Below are 27563 nucleotides of genomic sequence, written 5' to 3' on the forward strand. Positions count from 1 at the left end.
GTTAAGAAAGAGTGTGTGTGTGGTAGCTAAAGATCAATAAGAATGGAAGGTGGAAACAGGATACACATCGAGAAAGATATTTTTAAAGAGTTGTGAAAAGTACAGTTACTCTTTCCATGTATACATACCCATGGGCAAGAGGCATCTATTGCAGAACTTGAAAGATTTCAAAGGGGCCTCTGAAGTCATCTGGTTCTGCCTTAAGCAATAGAACCTTCTGCAGCGTTCTGACAAATGACCATCCATTCCCTGAGCTGTTCTCACGATGGGGAGCTTTTCCTGAGGCAGCCATTCCCATCTGTGGAGGGCTCTAATGATTAAGTTCTTCCTTTTGAATGAGTTTAAATCTGTCTCCATGTAATAACATGTCCTGACTCCATGACTTTTCACTGGCCAACCTCCATACCTGTAATACACTCCCTCCTGATACCTGCTTCCTGGCTTCCTTCAGGTCTCAGCTAAAATCCCATTTTCTGTGAGAAACCTTTCCTGCTCCCCCTTAATGCTGATACCTTCCCTCTAAGATTATCTCTAGTTGATCCGGCATATATCTTGTTTGTAAATAGTTGTTTGCATGTGTTGTCTTCCTTTAGCTTTGTGAACTCCTTGAGGGTAGGGACTGTTTTTGCCTTTCCCTGTATCTCAAATTCTTATGTAGTGCCTGGCTCTTGACTCAGTGTGTACCCTTTGGTCCTGATTCTGTTATCTGCAGCTAAGCAGAATAATTGCTTCCCTTTCCTCATGACAGCCATTTAGGAACATAAAGGCAGCGATCAGATTTCCCCTAATTCTTCTCTTCTTTAGACTAAACCAGTTCCTTCAGCTGATCTTCCTTTGGTATGGTTTTCTGAACACATTATCATACTGGTTGCCTCCCTCTAGACCTGATCCAGTTTGTCAGTATCACTCCTAATATGTGAGGCTCAGAACTGAATACATTATACTGAGGTCTGAGCAGGGTACTATGCAGTATATTATTATTTCCCTTGTTTTAGATAATGTACTTTTTTCCATATAGCCTAAGGTCACAGTGGGAAAATAATCTCTTTTCAAGTTGTTACATCAAGCTCTGGGTTCATATTGAGTTTTTTAGTTTGTTTTGTTTTTTTAGCAAATCAAACAGTTTATTAGTTGAACTGCACTTCCACCATCACACAGACTACTTCAGAGAGCCAGGATATGGGGGATGGAAGACCCTTAGGCCTGGGCTGGGGAGTAATCAGCCTCCTGTACCCCAAGGGGCACCAAAGAGGGAGGGTGGGGTTGAATAGGGGAGGGGGAACCATCACCTCATGCATTCACCACACGGCAGCCCTGCAGAGCCTCACATAAATACAGACACGCTTAACAAAAATAGTATATCATCTTCACAAGGAATAAAAACTAATCTGAAATATGTACAGCTAAGACAAGACTATGATACAGGGGCAAGGTGGTGAGGGGAAGGTCAAGGGGTGGTGGTGAGGAATTGGCTGGTCCTTCAACTGGGATTAGGAAAACATTTTGAATGGTGGGGCTGTGGCACTTACGTGATGCACTCAGACCCATGAGACAAGCCACAGGTTGGCAGGCTGTGGGAAGGGACAAACAGCCTGGCCTGGCTAAACAGTAAGCACCCCAAGTGTGAATTCTGAAAGCTACGGGAAGGAGGAGGTTTGGAGTATGGCCTGAGAGGGACGTTAGTGTGATGGAGTCAAATCTTTTTCAAGACCAGTCCTCCTTCTCCCCTCCCTCCCCTTTTCTAGTCACCAAGCAAAGAGTCAGGCTCTCCTTTAAGTCTCATAGATCAAGCTCAAGAGAAAAGCAGGATCTTGGAGATCAGCTAGTCCACTTCCTCATTTGATAGGAGAAAACTGAGGCTGAGGGGACTGATTTGCTCAAGGTCACACAGCTCCTTCGTGGTGAAGCTGACACTTGGCCCAGGTCTTCTCACTCCTAGGTCCAATACTTACTCCACTAGAACATGCCCATCCTACATGAAGTGGGAGGTACCTGAGAGCCTCTGTGAGCAGCCCAAGGTGTTTTCAGGTGCCCTGGGGTCCCCCTTCACTTTTGGCTCTGAGTTTCGCTTGTTTATCTGGGCACTGGTTGAAAGTGATTCAGGAGAGAGCCAGGTCCACAATTCTCCTGGGATCTCCAAGAACTAAGATGATTAAGGAAAACAGCTGTAAACAGCTATGAGCTGCTACTTTACCCCGTCTCTCCCTGTACCTCCTGTTTTCTCTTGATGGGCAGGAGCTAAATGTGAGGGAGAGGGGAAGCTATTCAAGGGTTCAGTTCTAGAACTCAGAGATGGTAGTGAACTGATACCCCCATTATTACCTTCCTTCTGCAAGCACACTAACTCCTGCAAGAAATATTGGCCCAACTGACCAGCCAAGACAGCCAAGGCCAGGCCAAGTCACTTTCCTGAGATGCTCTGGGTCGCCTGTATGACTGGATTCCTAGGCTACCTCTGAAGGTGGTGGGTGGGGCATGGTTTGGAGTTACCAGAGGAGCAGCACGCTTAGGAGAGGTGACTGAGGCTGGCCAAACCTGGTGATCCTGGAACCTGTGACAACTAACTACAGGGTTACATGAGCAAGCCATCCACCCCATGCTTCAAGCAGGAAGTCCTTAGAAAACATCTGTCCTTAGTAATGTAGAGGTCTAGATCTGAGAATACCTCTTCTTGGCCCTTTCCAACATTAGGGATTGGAAGGAGAGTAAAATTATCCATTCTGATAACACAAAAATAAAAAGTTGATTTATTTTTTCCCCTGGAAAAGCTCTATGTTTTAATAAGGTTTCTTGATCCTTCTTGATTTAGTCACATATTGAGTTTTAATACACAAAAAATCTTGAATTAGAGGTCATCTAGTTCCTAGCTTCTTAAACTGTGGGTCGAAACCCCATATGAGGTCAAGTAATTGAATATGGAGATCATGAAAAATTTGGCAACAGTAAAAGGTTATGTAAAAATTTCTCTGGTGAAAAGGGGTTGCAAGTAGAAAAAGTTTAAGGAGCCCTGATCTAGTTCAACCCAGTACATGTGTTTGTTTCCTTCAGTATTGCTAACAAGTTGGTTTCTCTACCTACCAATGTATCCCATTTTGTTCATGGATAGTATTGTTAGAAAATTATATATAGGGGCAGCTAGGTGGCGCAGTGGATAGAGCACCGGCCCTGGAGTCAGGAGGACCTAAGTTCAAATCCCACCTCAGAGACTTAACACTTACTAGCTGTGTGACCCTGGGCAAGTCACTTCACCTCAATTGCCTCACTAAAAAAAAAAAATATATATATATACATATATATATATATATATTATATTGAGCTTAATGTGCTTCTTTGTTACTCCTAGTTCTTTCTGAGAGTCAAGCAGAACAAGTTGAATCCTTCTCCCACTTGACAGTTTTTCAGTAATTTCAAAACTACATTCATTCAAACCTTACTACCCTCCACCCTCTGCCCCAAGACATCATCTATAGGATGAACATTGCTAATTCCTTCATTCAGTCCTAGATCTCCCATTCCCTTACCACCCTGCTTGTAAATGCCTTTTCTAAGTTATGGTGCCCATAAGTATCATTTGGTAAAATGACTTCAGTTAACTAATATAGTATGTCCTCTGCACATAGCAAATTCGAGATAAAAACACTTTTTTCTTTTTGTTTAGCACTATGTATGTATTTGGAGGTTTCAACAGCCTTCTGCTCAGCGATATCCTGATGTTTACAGCAGAAAGGTGTGAAGCACATCAAAGTGAGGACACCTGTGTAGGAGCAGGACCTGGAGTGCGGTGTGTGTGGAATATGACTCAGTGTATCCCTTGGGAATTGGCAACTGAAGTGCAAGAAGAGAAGACCAGAGCAGAATGCTTTTCAAAAAGAAGTACGTACTGCTTCTTTGCTTAAAAATATAACTAGTTCAGTTTTATTTCTTGGTGGTTGTCGTTGGGGTTTTTTATTCTTGGGTTTGGGGGTTTTTTAGGGGTTTTTTGTATATTAACTTATAGAATCTCCTTTATAGGCTCTTTCTTTAAAATTATGAAGCAGTTTAATATTGGTACATTTGTGTTGTATACTGAGACACCATATGATGCTTGAAGTCATCTTTGTGTCTCTAAAACTAAATTTAGAAACATCTTTGTTTAATAAAATAAGCTCTCCTAGAAATTTCCCATTGGTTCTTGTATTTTAACTGAAGTAAGAGTGGCAAAAGTAGTCAAAAAGCCCTGAAAGCTGGAATATAAAGGAAAGGAAGGTTCAAGATATGTGTATACACCAAGGTTCCCGGAAACTATTCCTAAGCTCTTTAGAATGGTGACTACAACTACATGATGGAGACAATGCCTAACCGTTGTGAATTAGCATGGCTCTGAGAATATTACAGGTCACCGCAGCAGCCCCGAGTACTTGGTCTCAGTTTAAGATAAAGGCAGCTTTGAACAGTGTTGTGGGAGCTCATGATTGGCTGGATGGCAGAGTAGTTGCCTTAAGCAACTCCCCATAATCCAAAAGCCTCAGAAAATAGAGTGAGTGAAGATGAATTCAAGAGATAAGAAGAGATAGCCCAGAAAGTAAGAAAACCTCATGAAATAACAGGAGAACTGAAATTCTTGTAGTTCTGACTTTGTGCTCCCTGACCACAACCTGATCCATGCCAGAGCCACAGGTTTCAAGGGAAAGAGCGTTAACTCCTGAGGAAATAGGAGTTTGAAAATGAGCTGGGACCAGTTTTTCCCTCATCCCTCTTATTTTTCCAGAGTTTACTGGCAGAGACTCAACCAAACTGACCTTTATAACCCTCAAATTGACAAGGCTAAGGATAATCATCAGGCCCGGGTTTCAGAGGTTTGAGTAGCAGTGGAGGGGAGAGAGACTAAAGAGTGAGGACAGAAGCCAAAGGCAAGTGACTCGGAATATAAAAGAAGACTTGAATAAATATGTAGTTCACAGGCATAAAAACTGAGAGGATTATAAAAGAGAATGAGTAAAGCCTCAAAGAAAACCCAAACCACTAGCCAGTATTTTATGATGAAGGAAAACAATAAAAATTTACCTGACTTGAACCTTCTGGACCACTGAAAGATAATGAAACCAACTCCTCCAAAAGTTTTTTTTTTGGCAAAAGGCCAGGAACTTCAAAAGAGAAATAAAACTTTTAGAAGAAGAAATTAGGAATAAGTTCAGTATAGGAATTGTTGTTTTCAATGCAGGATTAAAAAATAGACCACAGGAGCAGCTAGGTGGCACAGTAGATAAAGCACTGGCCCTGGAGTCAGGAGGACCCGGGTTCAAATCTGCCTTCAGACACTTGACACTTACTAGCTGTGTGACCCTGAGCAAGTCACTTAATCATCATTGCCCTGCCAAACACACACACACACACACACACACACACACACACACACACACACACACACCCACACACCCCAGAGTTGGGGGAAAAAATCACATATGAGAGAATCATTTCAGAGAAGTAGGTAGAATTTGAGAGAAGGAAATTTTAAAAAACTTTGAATATTAAAATATGGATAAAAAAAATCAAGCCAATTTTGCAAATACCTATGAAAAAAAGCTTTAGATGTAAAGGAAAGCTATCTGAATAACCGAGAATTAATCCGCAGTAATGAGAACTCAGGGGAGAGAATGAAATGTTATATTTCAAAAAGCAAAGAGCTCAGGTTCCAAATGGCTACAACCACACAGCATTGTGTCCATCTGTTGTTACTTTCTTCATGAACTCATATTTCTGAGATTGGGGCCTAGCAGAAAATAGATGATGGGGTAATCTACAAAGGAAATAACAAAGGAATAGTATATAAGAGGGAGATCAGATTTGGCCCTTCATGTTCTTTACCCTTATTAAGCATGCAGAAAATAAAGAAGGACCAGCTGAAGGTACAATCTGTGAGTCAGAAAATAAAATAATAATAGAGAAGAGAAATAGCAGAGAGCTAAAGAAAAACTTCTTAGAAAAGAACACAGCCAAAAAAATGTTACTTAAAATAAGAGATTGGAAAGGAGATGAATAGGGAAGATTTTTTTAACTCACTTAAGTGGATAGGGAAAGGGAAGGGCCAAAGATTGGGAAAAATAGGCAAATGTAAGGGGGAAAAGTAAATTTTTTAAAATTCAATTTAAAAATTAATTAACTGGGGGCAGCTAGGTGGCACAGTGGATAGAGCACTGGCCCTGGAGTCAGGAGTACCTGAGTTCAAATCTGACCTCACACACTTAACACTTACTAGCTGTGTGACCTTGGGCAAGTCACTTAACCCCAATTGCCTCACTAAAATAAAAAATTAACTGTTTAAAATTTGGGATAGATCAGATAAATGAGTTTGGGGAGGGAAACCCTATGGAGATAAACTAGCAAAGTAGGATAATAACAAAGTACTGAGTTATTTTTTTTTTACTTTTTAATAAGTTTTTATTGGTATTTTATAACTTTAAATGCGAACACATCAAACAGCCCAATAAAATGAAAGTTGAAGAATGGATAAGAGATTAAAACCCAACATTTTTCCATATATAAGAAACATTTCTAAAATATAAAGGCATTTTAAAAAATGGAAAATGAGGGATTGGGGTAGAATTTACTTTGAATCAAGTTTTTTTGTTTTTTAAGAGAAGTTGTAATCTTACTATCTGATAGTAAAAATTCACAGTGATAAAATAAATATTATAGTGTACACATAGTGGAACTGGGAACTGCATTGTTCCTTGAAGAAACTATTTAGACAGTGAGCCAATATCAGTATTAAATGTATGCATCAAATGGCACAATATCTAAATTCATAAAGGAAAGTTTAAATGGATTGCAAAAACATGTAGATATTAATAGAATTTTCAGAAATTCATGGTGGTTCTTTCAGAGCTAGAAAAATCTAACAGAAAGATAAATCTAAAAGAAGGAATATAAAAAAAAATATATATATATATATATATATATATATATATATATATAGACCTGAAAAAACTTGGACAATTTAGATCTGAAGGATCTGTGGATCTTTTGAATAAGAACATTAAAGAATGCACCTTTCTCAGAACTACATAATACCTTTACAAAAATGGACCATGTACTTGAACATAGAGAAATTATAAATAGATTTTTTAAAAAGCATAAATAATAAATATAGTAGACTCCTCCTCTACCACCTTCACTAAGCAACCTTTCTTCCTTTGAGGTCCATTCAGTCCATATTTATCACTCAATCCAGACCCTGGTATCTGTTATCACTACAGATGCCCAGGGCATTCTTTTTTCTTCACTGAATTAAGTGCCCGACTCATAGTGTTGTTGTTTTTTCTCTTTTTTCCTTTTTGCCTGACAATGAGGGTTAAGTGACTTGCCCAGAGTCACACAGCTAGTAAGTATCGAGTGTCTGAGGTTGAATTTGAACTCAGGTCCTCCTGAATCCAGGGCCAGTGCTTTATCTACTGCACCATGTAGCTGCCCCCTGATTCATAATCTTTCTTTCCTCCCCATAACCTGCTCTCATACTAGGGGGTTTTAGTTTACATATTGATGTTTCCTCAAATACCCTAACTTCCCCTTCCTTAGTCTACTCAACTCCACGCCCTAATTCTTCATTGCAATTCAGCTCTACCCAGAGAGAGGGTCATGTTCTTGATCATACCATCACTCACAAGTGTTTTACTTCCTTGTTCACAAACCCTGAAATTGCTTTATATGATCATAATCTTTTATCATTCCTTCTTTCCCTCTGTCTTATGAGCCCTGACTCTGCTTTTCATTTTTACCATGAACTCCCTTCCTATCATTCCCTTCTCTTTTTTGACTCCTTGGTGAACCAAATCAGTTGTTCATTATCTTCCACTCTCACATCCCTTCCCTTCCCTGGCTTATCACACATCACATCTTGTCAAAGCCCTAATTTTGGATTACTCCCATGATCCAGCTCCCTGTTTTCTTATTCATGTGCTAATTATTGGAAGTAGAGAAAATTATGAAACCACATTGATTGAGTCCACAATGAACACACACACACACACACACACACACACACACACACACACACACACACACACACATATATATCCGAAATCCAACAAAACAAGCATTCTATCCCTCCCTCATTGATTTGTCATTCTACTCCCTAAAATGTCTGTTCCATATCTTCTTATCTCTCCTTAAGCTTAACACAGGACTCCCTGACCTCAGCTTCTCAGTTAATGACCTTGCCTCACACTTCACTGAAAAAAATGAAGCCATTCACTGAGCACTCCCTGTTTTCCCTCCTCCTTGTCTTATAAATCATTCAGACATCTTATCTCATCATTCCATTTTCTTTTTTAAATTTTTTATTCAGTATTATTTTCAATTCCAAATTCTCTCCCTCTCTGCACTCCCATGCCCCAAACACTGAGAAAGCAAGAAAGTCATTACATATATGCAATCATGCAAAATGTATTTCCATATTAGCCATGTTCCAGAAAAAAAGAAAAAGAAAGAGAAAGAAGTATGCTTCAGTCTCTTTTCTGAGTCCATCAGTTCTCTATTTGGAGGTGGGTAGCATTTTTTATCATAAGTCCTTTGGAATTGTAGTGGGTCATTGTGTTGATCAAGGTTACTAATAGTCTTTCACAATTCATTATCTCTACAATATTGCTGTTATTGTATAAATTATTCTCCTGGTTCAGCTCACTTCACTTTACATCAGTTCATGTAAGTCTTCCTGGTTTTTTCTGAAACCATCCCCATCATCATTTCTTATTGCATGGTATTATTACATCCCACTCATATACTCCAACTTGTTCAGTGATTCACCAATTGATGAGCATTCCTTCAGTTTTTTATTCTTTGCCACCACAAAAAGAACTACTATCTATCTATCTATTCTTTTTTTACATATGGGTTGTTTGCTGGGCCAAATGTATGCATGTTTTATAGCTTTTGGGGTATAGTTCCAAATTGCTTTCCAGAATGGTTGCACTAGTTCACATTTCCTAACACATTAGTGTACCTGTTTTCTCACATCCCCTCAAGCATTTGTTATTTTTCTTTTAGCTAATCTGATGGATGCCAGCTAGTACCTCAGAACTGTTTTAACTTGCATTTTCCTCTTGTTAGTGATTTAGAGTATTTTTTCCATATGATTTTTGATAGTTTTGATGTCTTCCTCTCTTCATATCCCCTGACAGTTTATCAGTTGGGTCCATTTTCCAGCAAAGAGGTTGCCTTTCTCCTTGCAAAAGCCAACCTCTGTTTATGCGTGCTTGATCCCATCCCTTCCCTTTTGCCTTGGCATGTTGATCCCACTATCATCTGCAATCTCCAGTCTCTTCATGTCTACTGGCTCCTCCTCTTTTTCCTACAAACCTCTTCATGGCTCCCCTTCTTTTAAAAAAGAAAACATCATTTGGTGTTATCATCCTGACAAGTCATTATGCAATCTTTTTCTTCCCTTTTGAGGCTAAACAATTGGTTCTTACTATGTGCAGAGCCCCCTCCTGAGTGTTTATGGAATTCTGAAGACCGTTTATGTTCTAGTGATAAATTACACAAACCCAGAGATAAAACTAATCCTGGAAAAACAAACCAAAACCCCAGACTCCCTTGTTACCTTTTTATCTATAATCACTGAGTAGTTGAAAGGTGAATTGAAGTGAATTAGCCTCCTATCACTGACATAAAGGGACAAAATTACAGAATTTGTCTGAGATAAAAATATGAACTACTTAAATTAAGTGTGGAAATTTTCAAGTTAATAATGCAGAGAGTGTGAAGAATGACATTCAGTTTCTTAGAGTGGTGGGAAAAATTCCAGATTTGTAAGGTGAACAAATTCACTTTTGTGTGAATTATAGGATCAAGCTTTTGATCTCCTCTGGTGATTTTATGCCAGGAGAATAGAACTATCTCTAGTGAAATAAACTTATTTTCTTAATAGCTGCCGATCCTGACAAATGTGATCAGCACATAGACTGTTACAGCTGCACAGCCAACACGAATGACTGCCAGTGGTGTAGTGATCATTGTATCTCCATGAATAGCAACTGTACTGAAGGCCAGGTAAGAAATTCCTAACCCCGTTTCCAGTTACAGTGTCTTCGGGCTTGTACATCAGCAAAGACTTCAGACTTCCTCAGGGTAGCAGTTTTTACTCTAGCATACCTGCTTTGTTGGTGGTAGTACTGTAGCCAAAGCTACAGAGTTATTTTTAAAATATGTAAGACATGAATATATGTTTTCAATTTCCCCATGTTTCTTTTTCGGGAAGTATTTTTGGCTCATCCCTGTCGACTGCTGGAGCTTAGTTGCAGTGGCTGCTGTAGAATTAGGAACGAGGATCTGAGTCTTGTCTTTTGTGGTATTTGCTACATAATTATGGGCAAGTCATTCCCCCTTCTCTTCCTTTGTTTTCTATTCTGTGAGATGGAATAATAACATTTGTATTATATATGTAACCTCTTACGGGACAGATGAAAGAAAGGAGTGCATTCCAGGAATGACAATTAGATTTGGATACAGCAGATAGTGTGTTGTATGTGAGGGGCAGAAAGGCCAGTTTGACAAGATCACAGAGTGAGGGAAGAGGAGATGAGTTTGAAAATAGAAGGTATTTTGGCAGTAAGAGAAAAGGACCTGACACTTTTATAAAGATGATCTGATACTTATTGTTTTGCTATATTACATGATGTTTGATGGTTGTTACTGAAAACTAGAAATGCTCTTTTGTAAAATAGTAGTTGTTAAAATGTCATGTATTTCATAGAACCACACCTTTAAGAATTGGAAGGGACCTTAGAGGTCATTCTGTTTAACCCTTTCCTTTTCTAGATTTGAGTAAACTGAATCCCAGGGAGGCCATGTGATTTGTTCGAAGTCACACAAGTTAGTAAGAGTGTCAACACTAGGACCTAGGTCTCTTGATTTTTGTTACAGTCGTCTTTCTGCTATGACTTATTCCTGTCCATTTCCTGATTCTTTCATTATTTACTTCTCCTGCTGGGCATGCACCCTCTATCCTGCCCTCACTTTTTCTTTTTTTTTTTGGTGAGGCAATTGGGGTTAAGTGACTTGCCCAGGGTCACACAGCTAGTAAGTGTTAAGTGTCTGAGGCCAGATTTGAACTCAGGTCCTCTTGAATCCAGGGCCGGCGCTCTATCCACTGTGCCACCTAGCTGCCCCTCACCTTTTCTTTCAGACTCTAATTTTCTGCAGAATTATACACTAACCATTAAATTTGTGAACAGTTATTCTAGGAAAATGCTTAAGCCTGACTTGTATTTTAGGTTTCTATTTCCAAATATGAGAATTGTCCAAAGGATAATCCAACGTATTACTGTAACAAGAAGACAAGTTGTAAGAGCTGTGCCATGGACCAGAACTGCCAGTGGGAACCCAGGAATCAAGAGTGTGTTGCCTTGCCTGGTATGTATGGATGGAGGTAACTGCCTGCCTAGGTAGCCACTGACGTAATCCTAGGTACTTTGCTTGTCCCATAGATTTTAGATTGAACTATAGGGGAGGGAAGACTTAATTCCTGTATTTCTTAATAAAAAATAACTTTTTACTTTGTGAGGCTACTGTCTTTTGGAAAGCATCACTTATCCTAACTCCCATGATCTCTGTATTACCTGTTAAATAGTCTGTGCAGCCCAGTAATACTGGAAACTAGGTGTGTTTTTCTTAACCTGTGAAAAATAACCCTTTGGCTCTACTTTTCCCCTCTTTTGACCAGTAGGAAATAGAAAATACTGGTGCTAGCAGTCAGTCTCTTCAGTACTTTTGCTCTGTTAGGTTTGCACCAGTTTGCGGTTTGAGTGGCCAGAGGTTTCTCTGATGGAGTGAAGTGGAGGCAGGGAAAGAGACACAGTACTATTTCTGTTCTGGAGGCCTTGAAAATGACTAGATTACTTTGAAGAATTCTGCGGATTTGGTGTATTACCCAGTGTCTTTGGGCATCTGCTTTTACTCAAAACTCCAGGCTGTTCTGGCAAGTATTGGAGCCTCTATAATTGAGCAAACCCCTTCAGATATCCAGAAAAGAGAGTTTTGTGACTAGTCTTCACACCTCTGGTTATTGTAGAGACAGTGAACCAGGAGGATAAATCTGGGCTTCACTGTGGTTCTGACCTGGCCTGAGTTCTAACATATAGGTTGGTTTTTTGTTTGTTGTTATTGTTGTTGTTTGGGGGGCGGGGTGCAATCAAGAATAAATGACTTGCCCAGTCACACAGCTATTAAGTGTCTGAAGCTGGATTTGAACTCAGGTCCTCCTGGCTCCAGCACCAGTGCTGTATCTGTTGTTCCATCTAGCTGCTTCATCTAGTTTGTTGAATGAATATACTTTAGACTTAGCATGCTCACCTTGCCTTGCCGTAATGGGTCTCATTTCTCTTGTCCCTGAGTAACTTTTCTTTTTCTCATAGTAACCTATACCTATCTGGATTGCTTGTATTATTTCAGAGGCGTGTTCTTCTTGGTAACAATTCTAGTTCTTCAGAGATGATTTAGCCTACTTGGCCCCTCTCATCTCCACATCACCCAACAGAGAAATATCTTCTGTTTAATGCTTTCTCTATGCTCAAGGGGATTAGAAGTACTGAATTACTCAATTTCAAGAATCATATTGTACCACCAATTCTCTGTAGTCCTTCAAACTGGATTCTTCCAACTCGTAGGCAGCCTTAGCAGGAGAAACCAAAAATGATCCAATTTGGGTTACAGAGAGCAGTGTGTGAGTGTGTTATCTTCTCTGATTTCTGTATAGAGGTCAGTACAGTTCTTTATAGTATAAAACTAGCCTTGCTCTTGAGCTGGTTTCAAAATTGGGGCCAAACAATCAAAATCTAGCAGTGGTGGTTTCAAATATTGCTGGGGGGGGGGTTTCCCCATTTTTATTCTTAAAATTTCCTTGTCCTCTCCCACTTATCCCCTTCCTCTGAAAACACATTATTGGAAATTTTTCAAAATTTCCCTAAGTATACATGAATTTTTCCTGCTTTTGTGAAACTTTTTTTCCCTTTTCTTAACACAAGAAAATATCTGTGGCGCTGGCTGGCATTTGGTTGGAAATTCATGTTTAAAAATTACGACCACAAAAGACAATTACGACAATGCTAAATTGTCCTGCAGGAGCATGAACGCCTTCCTGGCTTCTCTAACCACCCAGAAGAAGGTGGAGTTCGTTCTTAAACAGTTGCGCTTAATGCAATCAGCACAATCACTGGTGAGTCCTGGGACACCCACTTCATGTACTGGTTTGGGGTGTGGTAGATGGCACTCTGCTGCCAAGGGGCTTAGCAGGAGAACTGGAGGGTTTTACTCCAGTTTTTTAGGTTGTACAGTAGACTGACATGCAGTTATGTTTTAATTTGATATTTCCCTCTATGTGACACTTCTTTTAAGATGTTCTGATCAAAGGTCTTAGAAACTGTGACTTCATTTACCTTGTATATAATGTTTAAAACTGAGAAATGGTTTAAATGAATTGCATGTTATAGAAGAATCAGGATGTATTAACATCTTTTTTTTTTTGGTGGTAGATGATAACTTTTATATGTTTCCTTCCAAGGTTCTCCTGGGTGGGATGGCAGGTTAACTCATGATCTTTTGTATTGAGCTAATCTAGAGTTTTTCAGATTAAAAGTTCTCTGAGACTACTGTAGTGGTAGCAATGCTGCCGTTGAGACAAGATTCAGCAGGGTCAGAAGCTCCTTCTTGGACAGAGAAAGCCATATTGACAAGTTACCCCAGGAAGACTCCATCCTCTTCTCCCTAATTTACCATATCTCTCCAAATCCAATTGACTGCCACTCTAAAATTCCATGTCAGAGCTTCATCCCATTTCTTTAAAACTTTAATATAGTGATGATTCAGTTAACCAATTTTCTAGGAATAAACCTCCTTTTAACAAAATCAGACTGAATAGCCTACATTTTGTCATTGCCTGGCAGTCGCCATGGAAACTGCGAAGAAGGCAGCTGTGATGCTAAGCTCTTAACAGTATGCCAGCTTCTTGTTCTGGCTGAGCAGAAGACTAATAGTCACCTCACAAATCCTGGTCACTAGGTAGGGGAAATGCTCCTCTGACTGCATATAACCGTTCTGGGAAAGGAAGGAGTCTCTCACCACAGCCAAGGAAAGGTATTCACATGCTAGAATTTATATCCCAGCGCTTCTGGTGATGACATTTCTAACCATAAAAATGCATCTCTCTGGGGACTTATCCTCTTTGATAGTAGTCCTTCTATGCCTATAAAAGTTCAGATCCCCCTCGGACAGGCTTTTAACGTAACTGGACTTCCTGAGAGGAGGCTTGAGGAGGCAGGGATGAAAGGAAGCAAACATAAGGACACTGGTTACCTCAGGCAGGGAAAGGGGACAATCTTTGGGCAAAATCTTTCCCAGAAAACAATTTTCCTATATTGGTCCTGACCCTAGTTATGACTAAGACATTTTTGGAGGTTCAACAGTTCTTTTATTTCCTCAAGGAATTCCAGTGCCAAGAGCAGCGTTTTAATAATAGTATGCTTTAAATCCCATTTTCTCAGGGTTCATCAGAGACAAAGTTTAAGCTTTCTTAAAATGGACTTTTATCAAGAAAGTAAAAAACACAAAAGCATAAAAATGGGTAATTGGTAGATGTTTCCTGTTCCTACTTTAACTAAAGCCTAGCAATAGGTTTGATTAAATTCTTAGCTTACCAGGATCTTAGTCTCTAAGTCCTTTTCCTTTCTTCAGCTCTGAAAACCCTTTTCTTTCATCGTTGAATGTTATCCACCCTTATACCCATTTGCTGCTGCTTCTCTATTTTTGTCCCTTTGCCCATTGGAGAGGCTAGTACTCCAGGCTTGTCTCCCAACCAGATAGGATAGCATCCTTACTGTTGGTTTATGGCCTAGAACCTTTGAAGAAAAAAAACTATTATATGTCAATAGCTATGCATTTATTTTGTCAGTGACAGGAAAGATGAGTGACACAAGAGATGTGCAAGGATGATCATTCATAATTTTCTCACCTACATAATGAAAAGATTGGTCTAGATTTCTACAGTCCTTCCATCTTATGATCTCACATTCTATCCACAGGGCTACTTGAAGGTCTTGGCAATAGCTGATTATCTTTGAGGAATTCCATCCTTTTTTTTATCCAGTATTAACAATTCTTTTCATTTTTCATGTTATTTTTACTACCAGTCACATTACTGTTTTCCTGATGCTAATTTTAAGCTTTGGAGCTGTTTTAAACTAATTGAGATTGAGATGAATGAAAAGCCCAAGAGACAGTTTCTGGGTAATTAATAATCAGCTTATTAATTAGGCTAACTGATAATCAGTGAATTGCTAGTAAGTGGTTTTTCTTGGTATCCGAAGACAAAACCATGAAGATCACCAAATGCTTAAATATCTTTGGAAAAGGAAGTGCCCCTAGCAGGTGAAAATCAACCCTGATTTGTGAACAATTAATGAGGGGGTGGACTTTCAAATGAGGAGGTGGGCTGGAAAGCTCCTCTTGCTGAGAACAGGACTTGATCATGTGACTCGGTGCCTCCAGCAATCTGGACAAAGGAATCCATCTCTTTTCCAGAGCATTCTGGTTGGTTTTCTCCTTCACTCTAATCCCAGTGGAGGAAAGTAATAGAATTTGAGATCTAATTAACAACCCCCACCCCCTGCAGAGATCAGATGGAATAACAATTGTATTTGTTTTATCTGTAGTCCAAAACAACCTTGACTCCATGGGTAGGACTCCGGAAGATCAATGTGTCTTACTGGTGCTGGGAAGACATGTCCCCATTTACAAATAGCCTACTTCAGTGGCTACCATCAGAACCAAGTGATGCTGGATTCTGTGGAATCTTGTCAGAGCCCAATGTCAGAGGCTTGAAGGCTGCAACCTGTATTAATCCACTTAATGGAAGTATCTGTGAAAGGCCTGGTCAGTATGCAGTTCATTCATTCCTTCCTTCTCTCTTCCTCTTTCTGTAATTGTTTAGATACCTACTCTATGGAGGGCTTTGTGCTAGGTGGCTTGTTGTTGTTGTTTTGTCCTTCATTCTCAAAGAGGGCCATGACATTGTGGTGATGTCAGAATCAGGGCTGTGCAAAGTTACTAGCCTCACTCTCCTCCAGAGCCATCTGGGCCCAGTGGCAAGATATAGATCAGGACGACTGGAGATGGCCCATGTGTTTAAATCAACTAAGGTTAAGTGACTTGCCCAGGGGTCACACAGCTAGTTAGTATCTGAGGGCCAGAGTGCTCTATCTACTGTGCTACCTAGCTAACCCTAGAGACAAATAAGACCTCCTATTTCTCCTTCAAGTGGTTTTTGTCCTACTGGGAGTGTGTGTGTGTGTGTGTGTGTGTGTGTGTGTGTGTGTATAGATAGATAGGACCTGTGTGTATATATATGTGTGTATATTTTTCAAAAACCATTGGTTGGGTATCTACTAACCTGTTGCAGCAAAAAGGGTATTAGCTTTGGGGATGGAGGGTATATTTCAATCCTCTCTTTGCCCCTCACTCCCTGTGTGACCATGGGCAATTCACTGAACTACTCTTATCCGGAGAGATTGGCCTAAATGACCCTCCTATCCAGCTCTAAATCTATGAGCCTTTGATTGTACTATTTGTTATGCACTATGCACAGTACTGAGATAGATAGAAAGTCCGGAATAAACATGAACTTTCTCCTAGACTTACAGCCTAGTAGAGATGGGGGGGAGAGTGTATGTGTGTGTGCGTGCGTGTGCGTGTGCGTGTGCGTGTGCGTGTGCGTGTGTGTGTGTGTGTGTGTGTGTGTGTGTGTGTACACAGATCCACCCTCTCTCATTAACTTTCTATTCATATGCCTCATGGCATGGATGTCACAACTTCTTGTTACACCAATCAACTAACTCATCAATAAGCCTTTACTAAGGGCCTGCTGAGTGCCAGGCACTGTGCCAAAGCCTGGAGATGCCAAGAGAAACATGAGTAGTTCTTCCTCTTGAGGAGGTTATATTCTAGCTGTGAAAGCTAGCGTGTAGAAAAGAGATGCCCAGTGGATTTAGGGTATTCGCAGCCAGGCGAGAAGACAAAGCATTTTAGGCAGTGAGTGGCAAGGCACAGAAATGAGAGACGCAGGGGCTCTGTGTGAGAAGCAGCAGGTCAGTTTGGCTGGACTGGTGTGTGTGTGTGTGTGTGTGTGTGTGTGTGTGTGTGTGAGAGAGAGAGAGAGATATGGTGCCATCAGAGTGAGCTGAGTAGTGTGGTGACATAAGCAGACCTGTGCTTTAGAAAAGTCACTTAGGCAACTGGATGGAGCATCGCTTGGAGGGGAGCAAGACTTGAGGCAGGAAAACCAACTAGGAGGCTATTGCAGTGGTCCAAGAAAGAGGTGAGGGTCGTGAACTAGGCCTGGTTTTGGTGGGAGCAGAGAGAAAAGAATGGATGAGAGAATTTGGTGGAGGTAGAAACAAGGAGATTTGGCAACTGGATATATGGGGTGAGCGAGAGCTAAGGAGACCAGGACAACACAGAGGTTGTTTGAACAGGTGCCTTCTTTAGTAAGTGCTGGAAAATGAAGCTCCTGAAGATCCAAGCAGAACAAGGCCAGATCGAGCCATCGTATGTGATGCGTGATTAGACTCTGTCATAGTTCTGGGGCTCTCAGAAAGCTGATCGATTTACTTCTGTCTTAAAGGGTCCAGTTGGACTTATAAATGGACTCAGACTTTCCCCTTGGTTCTAACATATTCCTGAACCTTCAAGAAAACTTATGGAAGGAGAGTAACTATTCTACTTCTCAGTGATGATCATGTGCTTCCCCGCCCTTGCTTTCACCTCTTCCCCACTCCCTCAGCAGAGTTAATGTCTTGTAACATCTTTGCCATCTTCTGACCTTCCTCCTTGATTTAACTATAAGCTTAGATATTATTTAGAATATAATAGATGTTAATCTAGTGCTTATGTAGAGGCCCGGTGTTAGGAGCTACAAGGAGTACAAAAAGGAATAAAATACAAAGCCCTCAAAGAACTTATAATTTAGAGTGTGTTTAGAGAGAAGGGAGGGTTAAGTGTTAGAATATGATAGATGACATAAGGGAGGAGCAAAGTGCTAGGGAAGTTCACTCAGTCAGCAAGCATTTATTAAATGCTTACTGTGTGCCACACGTTGAGCTAAAACATTGTCTCTTTCATCAAAGAGGTCGTATTCTAAAGGGGGAAAAAAGCATGTAAATAACTAAGTACATATAAGATATATATAGAGTAGAATCAGAAATTTAATGGGAAACTTGAAACACTTCATGAAATATAGGGGGCATTTAAACTGTCCTTTAAAGGATGATTAACATTTTGACAGGAGAATAATATTGCTCCAGGTGGACAAGTGTCCAGAGACAAGAGGAGGTAGAAATTGTCTAGGCCCTTCCATGAATGGCCTTCGGGGAGATGGTAGATGAGAAGGCTAGAAAAGTAAACTGGAATTTTCAAATGAAGTCCTTTAGCAGAAAACATGCAATTATTGAATGATTTTAAATCATTGAAAGACTAAGATGATCAGAAAGTGTAGTGGTATGTACAGTAGATAAGAGGTATAGGAGGAATCTATATGACAGATAAGAGGATAAAGAACATGGTATATACCTTGGTGGCTCTTTGATCTCGTGGATACTTCTTCCAGTGAAGTAGGTTGGAGCCCATCCATACCTTTTATAGAGGTAGCAAAAACAGTGGATAGTTTTGGACTTGGAATGTGAAAGTTCAAGGATTTGAATTCCTCTTTTTAAAAATTCTATTCCTCCCTTCCTCTACTTCTCCTCTTCTCTCCCTAAAGCAGTAAGCAATCAGATATAGATTAAACATGTGCAATTATTTAAAACATTACCATATTAGTCATTTTGTATAAGAAAAATTGAATAAAAGAAAAAAAATGAAAGTGAAAAATAGCATGCTTCAGTCTGTGTTCAAACAGTATCAAAGTTTTACCTCTAATAAAAAAATCCTGAAATTTACTATTTGAAAGTGACCTAACTTTGGAACCTTCATCCTTTTTCAAAAACAAAAAAACAAACAAAAAAAACATATGGCATCTCATTTGTGGATTTTGCCATGTGTCTTGTAATTAAGTGTAGTTTTTATGTGTTGGTTGCTTCTAGCTTGCTATTATGTGTCGGGAAAATTTCTAAGTCTGACAGAAGAACAGAAATAGCAAAGTCTCCAACCCATAGAACATAGGTTTATTGAGAGAAGGCCTCACAGTAAAGCCAGTCGGTCAGTCAGGGGATGGACCTGAAAAACCTTGAGTTACAGAACCAATGGGTTTTTATACCGCTACAGAGCTTGTATGCTTTTATACCATACTAATTAGAAGTGTCTAAAATTAAAGCATCTTCTTAGGAAATAGAGAAACTGCCTACATGACAAATGTCAGCATTTTCCAATACTCTTATCAGCCTTCTTGTGGCAACAGGGTCATAATTCTGCTGCATGACCCTTTCTAATCAAGTATATCACTAGTGAGCTGCATGATCCCCTTGAGTCAAGCATAACACTCATGGTTTCTAAAATATAATATTGCTGACTATTGTATCTTGTGATATTACTTAATGCTTGACATTGGAAAGTATCATCTGACATTATTAAATAGTAAGAAGAGAGACTTAATCTATTAATACAATCAAAATAAGATAGCTAAATATAATAAATCACAATTTTTCAATTAATATGTTGTTTATTATCATAATTAAATCACTTTAAATCTCTTATAACTAAGGGATGGGGAAAATCTGACTCACATATGTTAACATTTGCTAGTACCGTACCAAACCTATAGAAGAAATATACTGCCTACTTTCTGGGATCTTGCTAGCCAAGTCACTCTGTTCTGATTAAAGTTCCATTTTTTATTTTGTTGGGTTACTATGTGTTCTATTATTGAAGGTCCATGCCTACTCCAGAACAGCCTTCCTCCTCCTTCTCCTCCCTTTCTTCTTGTCTTCATCCTCCCTCCTTTCCCTCCTTTCTCCTCTTGTACTACCTCTCATCCCTCAGCCCCATTTTGGCCATAACAAATTGGGACTGTGAAATACGTGGCCAGAACTTAGCTGACTGTAAGTGCTGGAAGCAGCAAATGTAGAGCTGATGTAATTTTCTCTATTTTTCTCCTTCCTCCAGCCAACCACAGTGCCAAACAGTGTCGTACCCCCTGTGCCTTGAGGACGATGTGTGGAGAGTGTACCAGTGGCAGCTCAGAGTGCATGTGGTGTAGTAACATGAAGCAATGTGTGGATTCAAATGCTTATGTGGCCTCTTTTCCATTTGGCCAGTGTATGGAGTGGTACACCATGAGCAGCTGTCCCCGTAAGTAATCTGTTCAGTTTATAAAATGAACTCTTGACTTACAGCATGTGCATGTGTGTGTGTGTGTGTGTGTGTGTGTGTGTGTGTGTGTGTGTGTGTGGTCATATGTATGTGTTTGTGGGTTTATGTATATGTTTGTGCATACAAATATATTCACATGAAGCCATAAACTAACTATGGGCAAAATATGGCTATAGGTTAAAGTTGTTTGCCTCTGAAGGTCTTCTTCCCGATCTAATTGTCTCTTATTATTCAGAGATGACCCTAAAGTCCCACTCCTGTCTTGTAGAAGCTTACTATTAAATTGGCCGCCTGTCATAGGTAGATAAATATCTGAAAGAGATCATAATAAATCTACTAAATGAATAGTCTACATCATACATAAGTCTGGGACAGATACATTTTAGGGTTTATGAGGAGAGTATGCAATTGGTCTAGTAATCATTGAGGACAACCATTGGAATGTGACATTTTTGCAGAGTACAGTAAGGCGCTATTGTCACAGTTGTGATCATTTCAGGGGCTTGTGAAATAGGTGATTTTTTAGTGATCTTTGATAAGAAATTTCTATCTGCCCCACCTGACAGAGATGTGTTGCCCTGAGAGATTTGTTGGCCTCACAGTATGGTGGGGACCCACTGGTTGGTCTAGATTTGTTGAAAATAAAGCAGACCCTCTCAGAAAAATCTATAAACTTAAAAAAACCCCAATAACCATATTCTTATAATTGGTTAAAATGATAGAGGTTTTTTATGTAGTACTCTATCTCTGCAAAGTCCTCTCCCTGTGATTCCCCATGATTACCCTGGAAGGAGTATAAGGTACAGCAGATTCTACAGTACTGGAAAGGCTTTGAAGACTGTTAACTTATCAAATGTATAATTTGCTTTCAAGTTAAAATGAAATGGTCAAAAAAGAAAAGAAAAAAAAAGAAAATGAAATGGTCATATATGTTAACAAGTAGTGTTTTATGCATTTTACTTATAACTAATGATGTTATCATTTTGGTATATTCCCCCATCCTTGAAATTATTAGTCTTCTGTATGTATGCATGTTTTTAAAAAATTTTTTTTCAGTAGTTCTTTGACTTCCTTACTTAGAGGATAGTTTACTATTAAGTTAGAATAAAGTATATTTATTTCTCTTTTGGGGCAGATTTTTTAACCTAGATTTATTTCAGTATCCCTAGGAAGCCTGGTAGTAGCTTAAGTTCATTATTATCACAATGCTAATACTCTTGATTTGAATACAATTGGATATCAAGATACTTAGTGATTTTTAAAACTTTTATCTTATTGATGAACTCTGGGAATAGGTAATAGCTTGGTTGACAGTAGGAAAGCAAGCTGGAATAGTGAACACGATCATGAAAGATGAATTTGGTTAGGGGGTTCTGGTGATACTTGTATCCCAAGATAGTAAGAAGCTAGATGAGTGTGGGAGATAGAATATCATAGCATGTAGAAGGAATGAGAAAATCTTCTATCCTTAGACCTTTCACTAAATTCCCCAACATAGATCTGAGTATTGTAATTATAGTAGACATTAAGAACATAGGGAAGGGTGAAAAGAGAATTCTAGACCTAGTAAATGATGTTTGTGAGGAAAAATAAAGGAATTTGGTGTTCACTTCTAGAGAAGAGAAGCCCATGAGAGACTGGATCATTTTCTTCTAAGATCTGTTTTGTTTGTTTTTTATGGGATTAATTGTTCTCCACCTGCACTAAGGACTAAGGAAGGAATCTTAGTCTGAAATAGACTAAGGGAATTAGATATAAAGAACAGAAAAATCATAGCCTCAATTTCCATATATGTAAAATTACTGACTTGGCATATATGATCTCTAATGGCCCGTCCAGCTAAAATAATTATAGAATTTTCTAATAGAATTATTTCCTGTCTATGTAGGTACAATAGACAAGAAGATGGTCCTGAGATTAGAAATCCTTGCTTCTGTTCTCAGCATTACTGTTGGTTTCCCTTGAGACCATGAGCAAGTCACTTCCAGGTTGTGGACCTCAGTTTCCTTCTTTGTAGAATGGAGTAGTTTATGTTTGGTCTGTAACATTCCTTTAAGGTTAGACGTTCTGACATTGACCGTTATAAAACATTTCTATTGAGACATTTAGAAACAATTTCCAGATTTCTGCCAAGCTATTTGTCCCTTTCAATCTTGATCTTCTATTTTTAAACCAGTCTCTACTTTTCACCATAAGCACCTTTTACTAAGTAGCATGTGGTACTTTTTGTAACCTGGTCTATTGTTTTTATAGCAGAAAATTGTTCTGGCTATTGTACTTGTGGTCACTGTTTGGAGCAGCCTGGCTGTGGCTGGTGTACTGATCCGAGCAATACTGGCAAGGGCAAGTGCATTGAGGGCTCCTTCAAAGGGCCAGTGAAGATGCCATTCCAGCCACCCACAGGGAATCACTACCCACAGCCGCTTCTTAATTCTAGCATGTGTCTAGAAGAGAACAGATACAACTGGTCTTTCATCCAATGTCCAGGTAACAGATACATTCTCTTTTTTGCAACTTACACAAAAAAACCATTCCTTGTCTTATGTCTTTTAAAAGTTGGGGATGTAAAAGCAATGTTACTTACCTAGACTACATTTGGTAATGGAAGAATGGTTCAACTCAATTTTGGAGAATTTATTTCATGTAAGATTGGTTTCCCCTTGTGACAAGTGATGATACATTTTAATAAGAGCTTAGCCCTTCTGTTTGCCCTATTGTAGAAAAACTGCCAATTTTTTTCTGCTATCTACTTGTGCATATTTTCTGCATGAGCACATGAGCAAGATGATGTCATTTGCACCTTCCCTAGGTAATACCCCATCAGTAAGTCTGATGTAACCTTTTGAGAGGTCAAATCTCATGAAAGGAAAGGAGGGAGAAAGGGAGGAGGAAGGGAGGGAAGGAGAGAGAGAGAAGGAGAAGAAAAGAAAAGAAAAGAAATCTGCACCAAGTACAAGATATTTAAGTGAGCTAGGGTGGTATAGTGATGGAGCTCTGAGCCTGGAGTCAGGAAAACCTGAGTTGAAATATGGCCTCGGATACTTGCTATCTATGACCCTGGGAAAAACCACTTAACCTCAGTTTCCTCAACTGCAAAATGGGGTTATGAACAGCACCTATCTCACATGAGATGTTTGTCCAAAAGTACTTGGCCCAATGTCTAGCAGGCGCGCGCGCTCTCTCTCTCTCTAGCTATCTATATCTATCTATCTATAAATACTTATTCCTTTTCCTTCCCCCAAGTCCTAGGTGATGGTCAGACTATATGGGAGTCATTTTCAGTTTGACAGAATTCCAAAAAACACACCAAATTATCGACAATCATGTAAATGACATCTTTTAATTATAAGAGAATTTGGTTTGTATTAAAAATGGTCCATAAAGTTTTGGAATGTGTTACTGTGTAATAGTTTAGGAAGGGTTCTTTGCATGTATCCATTACCTTCAGTTTTATTAGAGACTTTTGTTGTAGACCAATGTGAAGACTACTTGAGTAAAAATCCTCTTCTCCCATTTTCAATTCTGTTTGTTATTCAGTATTTTCAGAGAAATAGAAGGGTTGCCAAAGGCTATCTCATTCAACTTGTAGCTGAGCAAGAATTCCCCCCTACATAATCTCCCCAAAGTGAAGCTCTCTTGTGTGAAGCTCTCTTCTGTATTTCCCTAATACTGTAACCATGAAGTTATTTTTTTTTAAACCAAAGTATGTGTTGACATTTATTCCTATTCAGCTACAATCCTAGGGGACTCTGGCCAAAGACTGTCAAGGTCTCTTTGTATCTGATTTGGTCATTTCATGTTTTCTCCATCTCCCCTTTCTTGCTCTGTGGTCTGTCCCCCAGCTTTGTGCCCTCTGCACACTTGAAAGCTTATTGTCTCTGCCTTTAGCCAAATCTTTGGCAAAAATCATAAAAAGCACAGGGCCAAGTGCAAGTGTCTGGGCACCGTCCTGAGCTTTCCAAGCTGACTTCAAGCCGTTAATGACTCCTTTTCAGGTCCAGCCAGTCAGTCCATTCTGGATCTAGCTACTGGCGTTGGCAGAGGCAGTGTGCTGCAGTGGCAACAGTGCTATACTTGTCATTAAAGGGACCTAGATTTGAATCTTTTTTTTTTTTTGAAACAAACATTTATTTTTTCTAGTTACATGTAAGGGTAGTTTTCAACATTCATTTTCATAAGATTTAGAGTTCCAAATTTTTCTCCCTCCCTCCTTCCTTCCCTTTCCTCCCCCCTCCACAAGACAGCAACCAGGTTATATATGTACAATCCACAGGGGCTCTTTTTATCCGTTTTTTCTATGGGGGTGGATAGTATGCTTCATCATTAGTGCCTTGGGATTGTCTTGGATCATTGCATTGCTGAGAGTAGTTAAGTCATTCACAATTGCTCATTGAATAATACTGCTGTCACTATGCACAATGTCCTCCCAGCTCTGCTCACTTCACTAAACATCAGTTTATGAGTCTTTCTAGGTTTTTCTGGTATCATCCTGTTTGTCATTTCCTATAGCACAATCCCATTCCACTGCAATCATATACCACAGCTTCTTCCGTCATTCCTCAATTGATGGACATTCCCTTGATTCTCAATTCTTAGCCACCACAAAGAGTTGCTATAAATATTTTTTGTACAACTTTTCCCCCTTTTCTCTTTTTCGTGGGTACTATTGTTAACTGTTTCCCTTATATCCTATTCCTTTCCCCATGATATTATCCATCTTCTTTCATCCTATCCTTCTTCAAAAGGGATTTGCTTCTGTCTGTCCCCTCCCCCACTCTGCCCTTCCTTCTTTTGCCCCTCTCTCTTTATCCCCCTCCCCTCCTACTTTCCTGCAGGTTTGGATAGATTACTCCATCCAATTGAGTGTGTATGTTATTCCCTCCTTGAGCCAATTCTGATGAGTGTTAGGCTCATTTACTATCCAGATTAAATAGATTACTCCACCCAGTTGGGTGTGTGTGTGTGTGTGTGTGTGTGTGTGTGTTAATCCCTCCTTGAGCTAACTCTGATGAGTTTAAGGTCTTTGAGCCTTTTCTAATGAGTGTAAGATTCATTTACTGGCCTGCTCCTCTCCCATCTCTTCCCCCACTCCAAAAGCCCTTTCCTGTTTCTTTGATGTAGGATTTCACCTCTGCCCTCCCCCTCCCCCAGTGCATTCCCCTCACCCCTCAATTTAACCCTAAAGATGTCATCATGGGGCAGCTAGGTGACACAGTGGACAAAGCATCCACCCTGGACCCAGGGGGATCCCAGCCAAAACCCGGCCTCAGACACAAGACAGTCACCCACTTCATGACCTCAGGTATGTCTCCCAACTCCAGTTTTTTATGGTTCTCTAGGGTCTTGTATTTGAAAGTCAAATTTACCATTCAGTTCAGGTCTTTTCATCACAAATACCTGAAAGTCCTCTTTTTCATTAAAGTCCCTTTTTTCCCTCTGAAAGATTATGATAAGTTTTGCTGGGTAGGTGATTCTTGGTTGAAATCCCAATTCCTTTGCCCTCTGGAATATCATATTCCATGCCCTCCTGTCTTTTAGTGTAGAAGCTGCTAGATCTTGTGCTATCCTGACTGGGGCTCCATAGTACTTGAATTCTTTCTTTCTGGCAGCTTGCAATATTTTCTTCTTGACCTGAGAGCTCTGGAATTTGGCTATAATATTCCTAGGAGTTTTCCTTTTGGGATCTCTTTCTGGAGGTGATTGGTAGATTCTATCCATTTCTATTTTAGCTTCTGCTTCTAGAATATCAGGGCAATTTTCCCTGAGAATATCTTGGAAGATGGTGTCTAAGTTCTTTCCTTGATCATGGTTTTCAGGTAGACCAATAATTTTCAGATTATCTCTCCTGGACCTATTTTCCAGGTCAGCAGTTTTTCCCAGAAGATATTTCACATTGCCCTCTATTTTTTTATTCATTTGGATTTGCTTTATTGTGTCTTGGTTTCTTATAAAGTCACTAGCTTCCATTTGTTCAATCCTAATTCTTAGGCAATTATTTTCATCAGAGAGCTTTTGTACCTCCTTTTCCATTTGGCCAATTTGACTTTTCAAGCTGTTGACTTTCTTCTCAGGCCTCTATGGCCTGAGACCAATTAATATTTTTCTTGGAAGCTTTAGATATAGGGGCCCTGACATTGACATCTTCCTCTGAGGGTGGACCTAGATCTTCCTTGTCACTGAAGAAACTTTCTATGGTCCTCACTTTTCTCTGTCGGCTCATCTTGCTTTTCTTTTACTTGACTTTTAGCTCCTTAAAGTGGGGCACTGTTTCCAGGCTGCAGTATCCCAAGCTTAAGAAGTCCCAGGTGGTATGATTTAAGGAGAATCAGGTTCTTCACTCCCCTGGCCTGTTCCCTGGTCCGTAGATGACCCCAGACCAATTTGCTAATCAACCAGCTTTGTGTGTTGTGGTTGTCAGCTCTGAGGAGCCTGTGCCTCTCCCCAACCTGGGCCACTGCTACTCAAGCCTACCTCCTGGTTCCCAGCAGGGGTGAAAAACCCAAGTTCTGCCTCCGCACCAGCATAGACCCCCTATAGTCTCCCCCCTGCCAAGAGCTTAGCCCTCTTACCAGACTGTGAGCTTGGTTCTAGGCGACACTGGTGCTTCAGCTGATTCAGAGGCTCTGGGGGGGGTCTCCTTCTCTGGTGAGGCCTTCCTGGGACTGGATCTGTGTCAGGATGGCTATGGGGTTGGGCTCCACTCCTGTATCAGCACAGCAGCTCCCTCCTTCTGACCTTCCAAGCCGTTCTTGGTTAGAAGATGATTTCAGCACATTCTTCTGTGGGTTTTGCTGCTCCAGGCATTGTCCTTTGGCATTATTTGGATGTTTTTTGGAGTGATCATGTCATGAGTTCGAGAGCTCATTGCCTTTCCTCTGCCCCCTAGATTTGAATCTTGGCTTCATCATCAGGCAGTTAACCTTTCTTTCCTCACTTCCTCATATGTTGAATCAGGTGAAAGACTAGATGATCACTAGCGTGTCTTCTATCGCCGAATCTGTTATCCTAGGGTCATCTAATCCCATATCTCTCTTGTCTTCAAATCTCACAGGAAAGACTTTGTCAAATGCTTTACTATTATGGAACTAAACTATGTGTACAGCATTCCCCAGTCTGTTAGTCTAGAAGGAAATGAGGTTTGTCTGACATGAATTGTTCTTGATAAAGCCATGCTGAGCTTTTGTAATGAGGGCTTCATTTTCTGTTAATTACCCATTCCTTTAATAATTAGAATT

At 39.9% G+C, this 27563-nt stretch overlaps 1 protein-coding gene across 1 annotated transcript in view; it reads left to right on the plus strand.

Moving 5' to 3' along the window:
• Positions 1-27563, plus strand: part of ATRN (attractin) — a 248909-nt gene that overhangs the window by 107315 nt on the left and 114031 nt on the right. Inside the window, 7 exon segments of the mRNA XM_043973429.1 lie at positions 3659-3873; positions 9905-10026; positions 11250-11388; positions 12999-13189; positions 15681-15900; positions 20122-20307; positions 22582-22815. Coding sequence (XP_043829364.1) covers positions 3659-3873; positions 9905-10026; positions 11250-11388; positions 12999-13189; positions 15681-15900; positions 20122-20307; positions 22582-22815 — 1307 coding nt within the window.

The sequence above is a fragment of the Dromiciops gliroides genome, chromosome 6, assembly GCF_019393635.1.
Source record: "Dromiciops gliroides isolate mDroGli1 chromosome 6, mDroGli1.pri, whole genome shotgun sequence".
NCBI classification, from domain to species: Eukaryota; Metazoa; Chordata; class Mammalia; order Microbiotheria; family Microbiotheriidae; genus Dromiciops; species Dromiciops gliroides.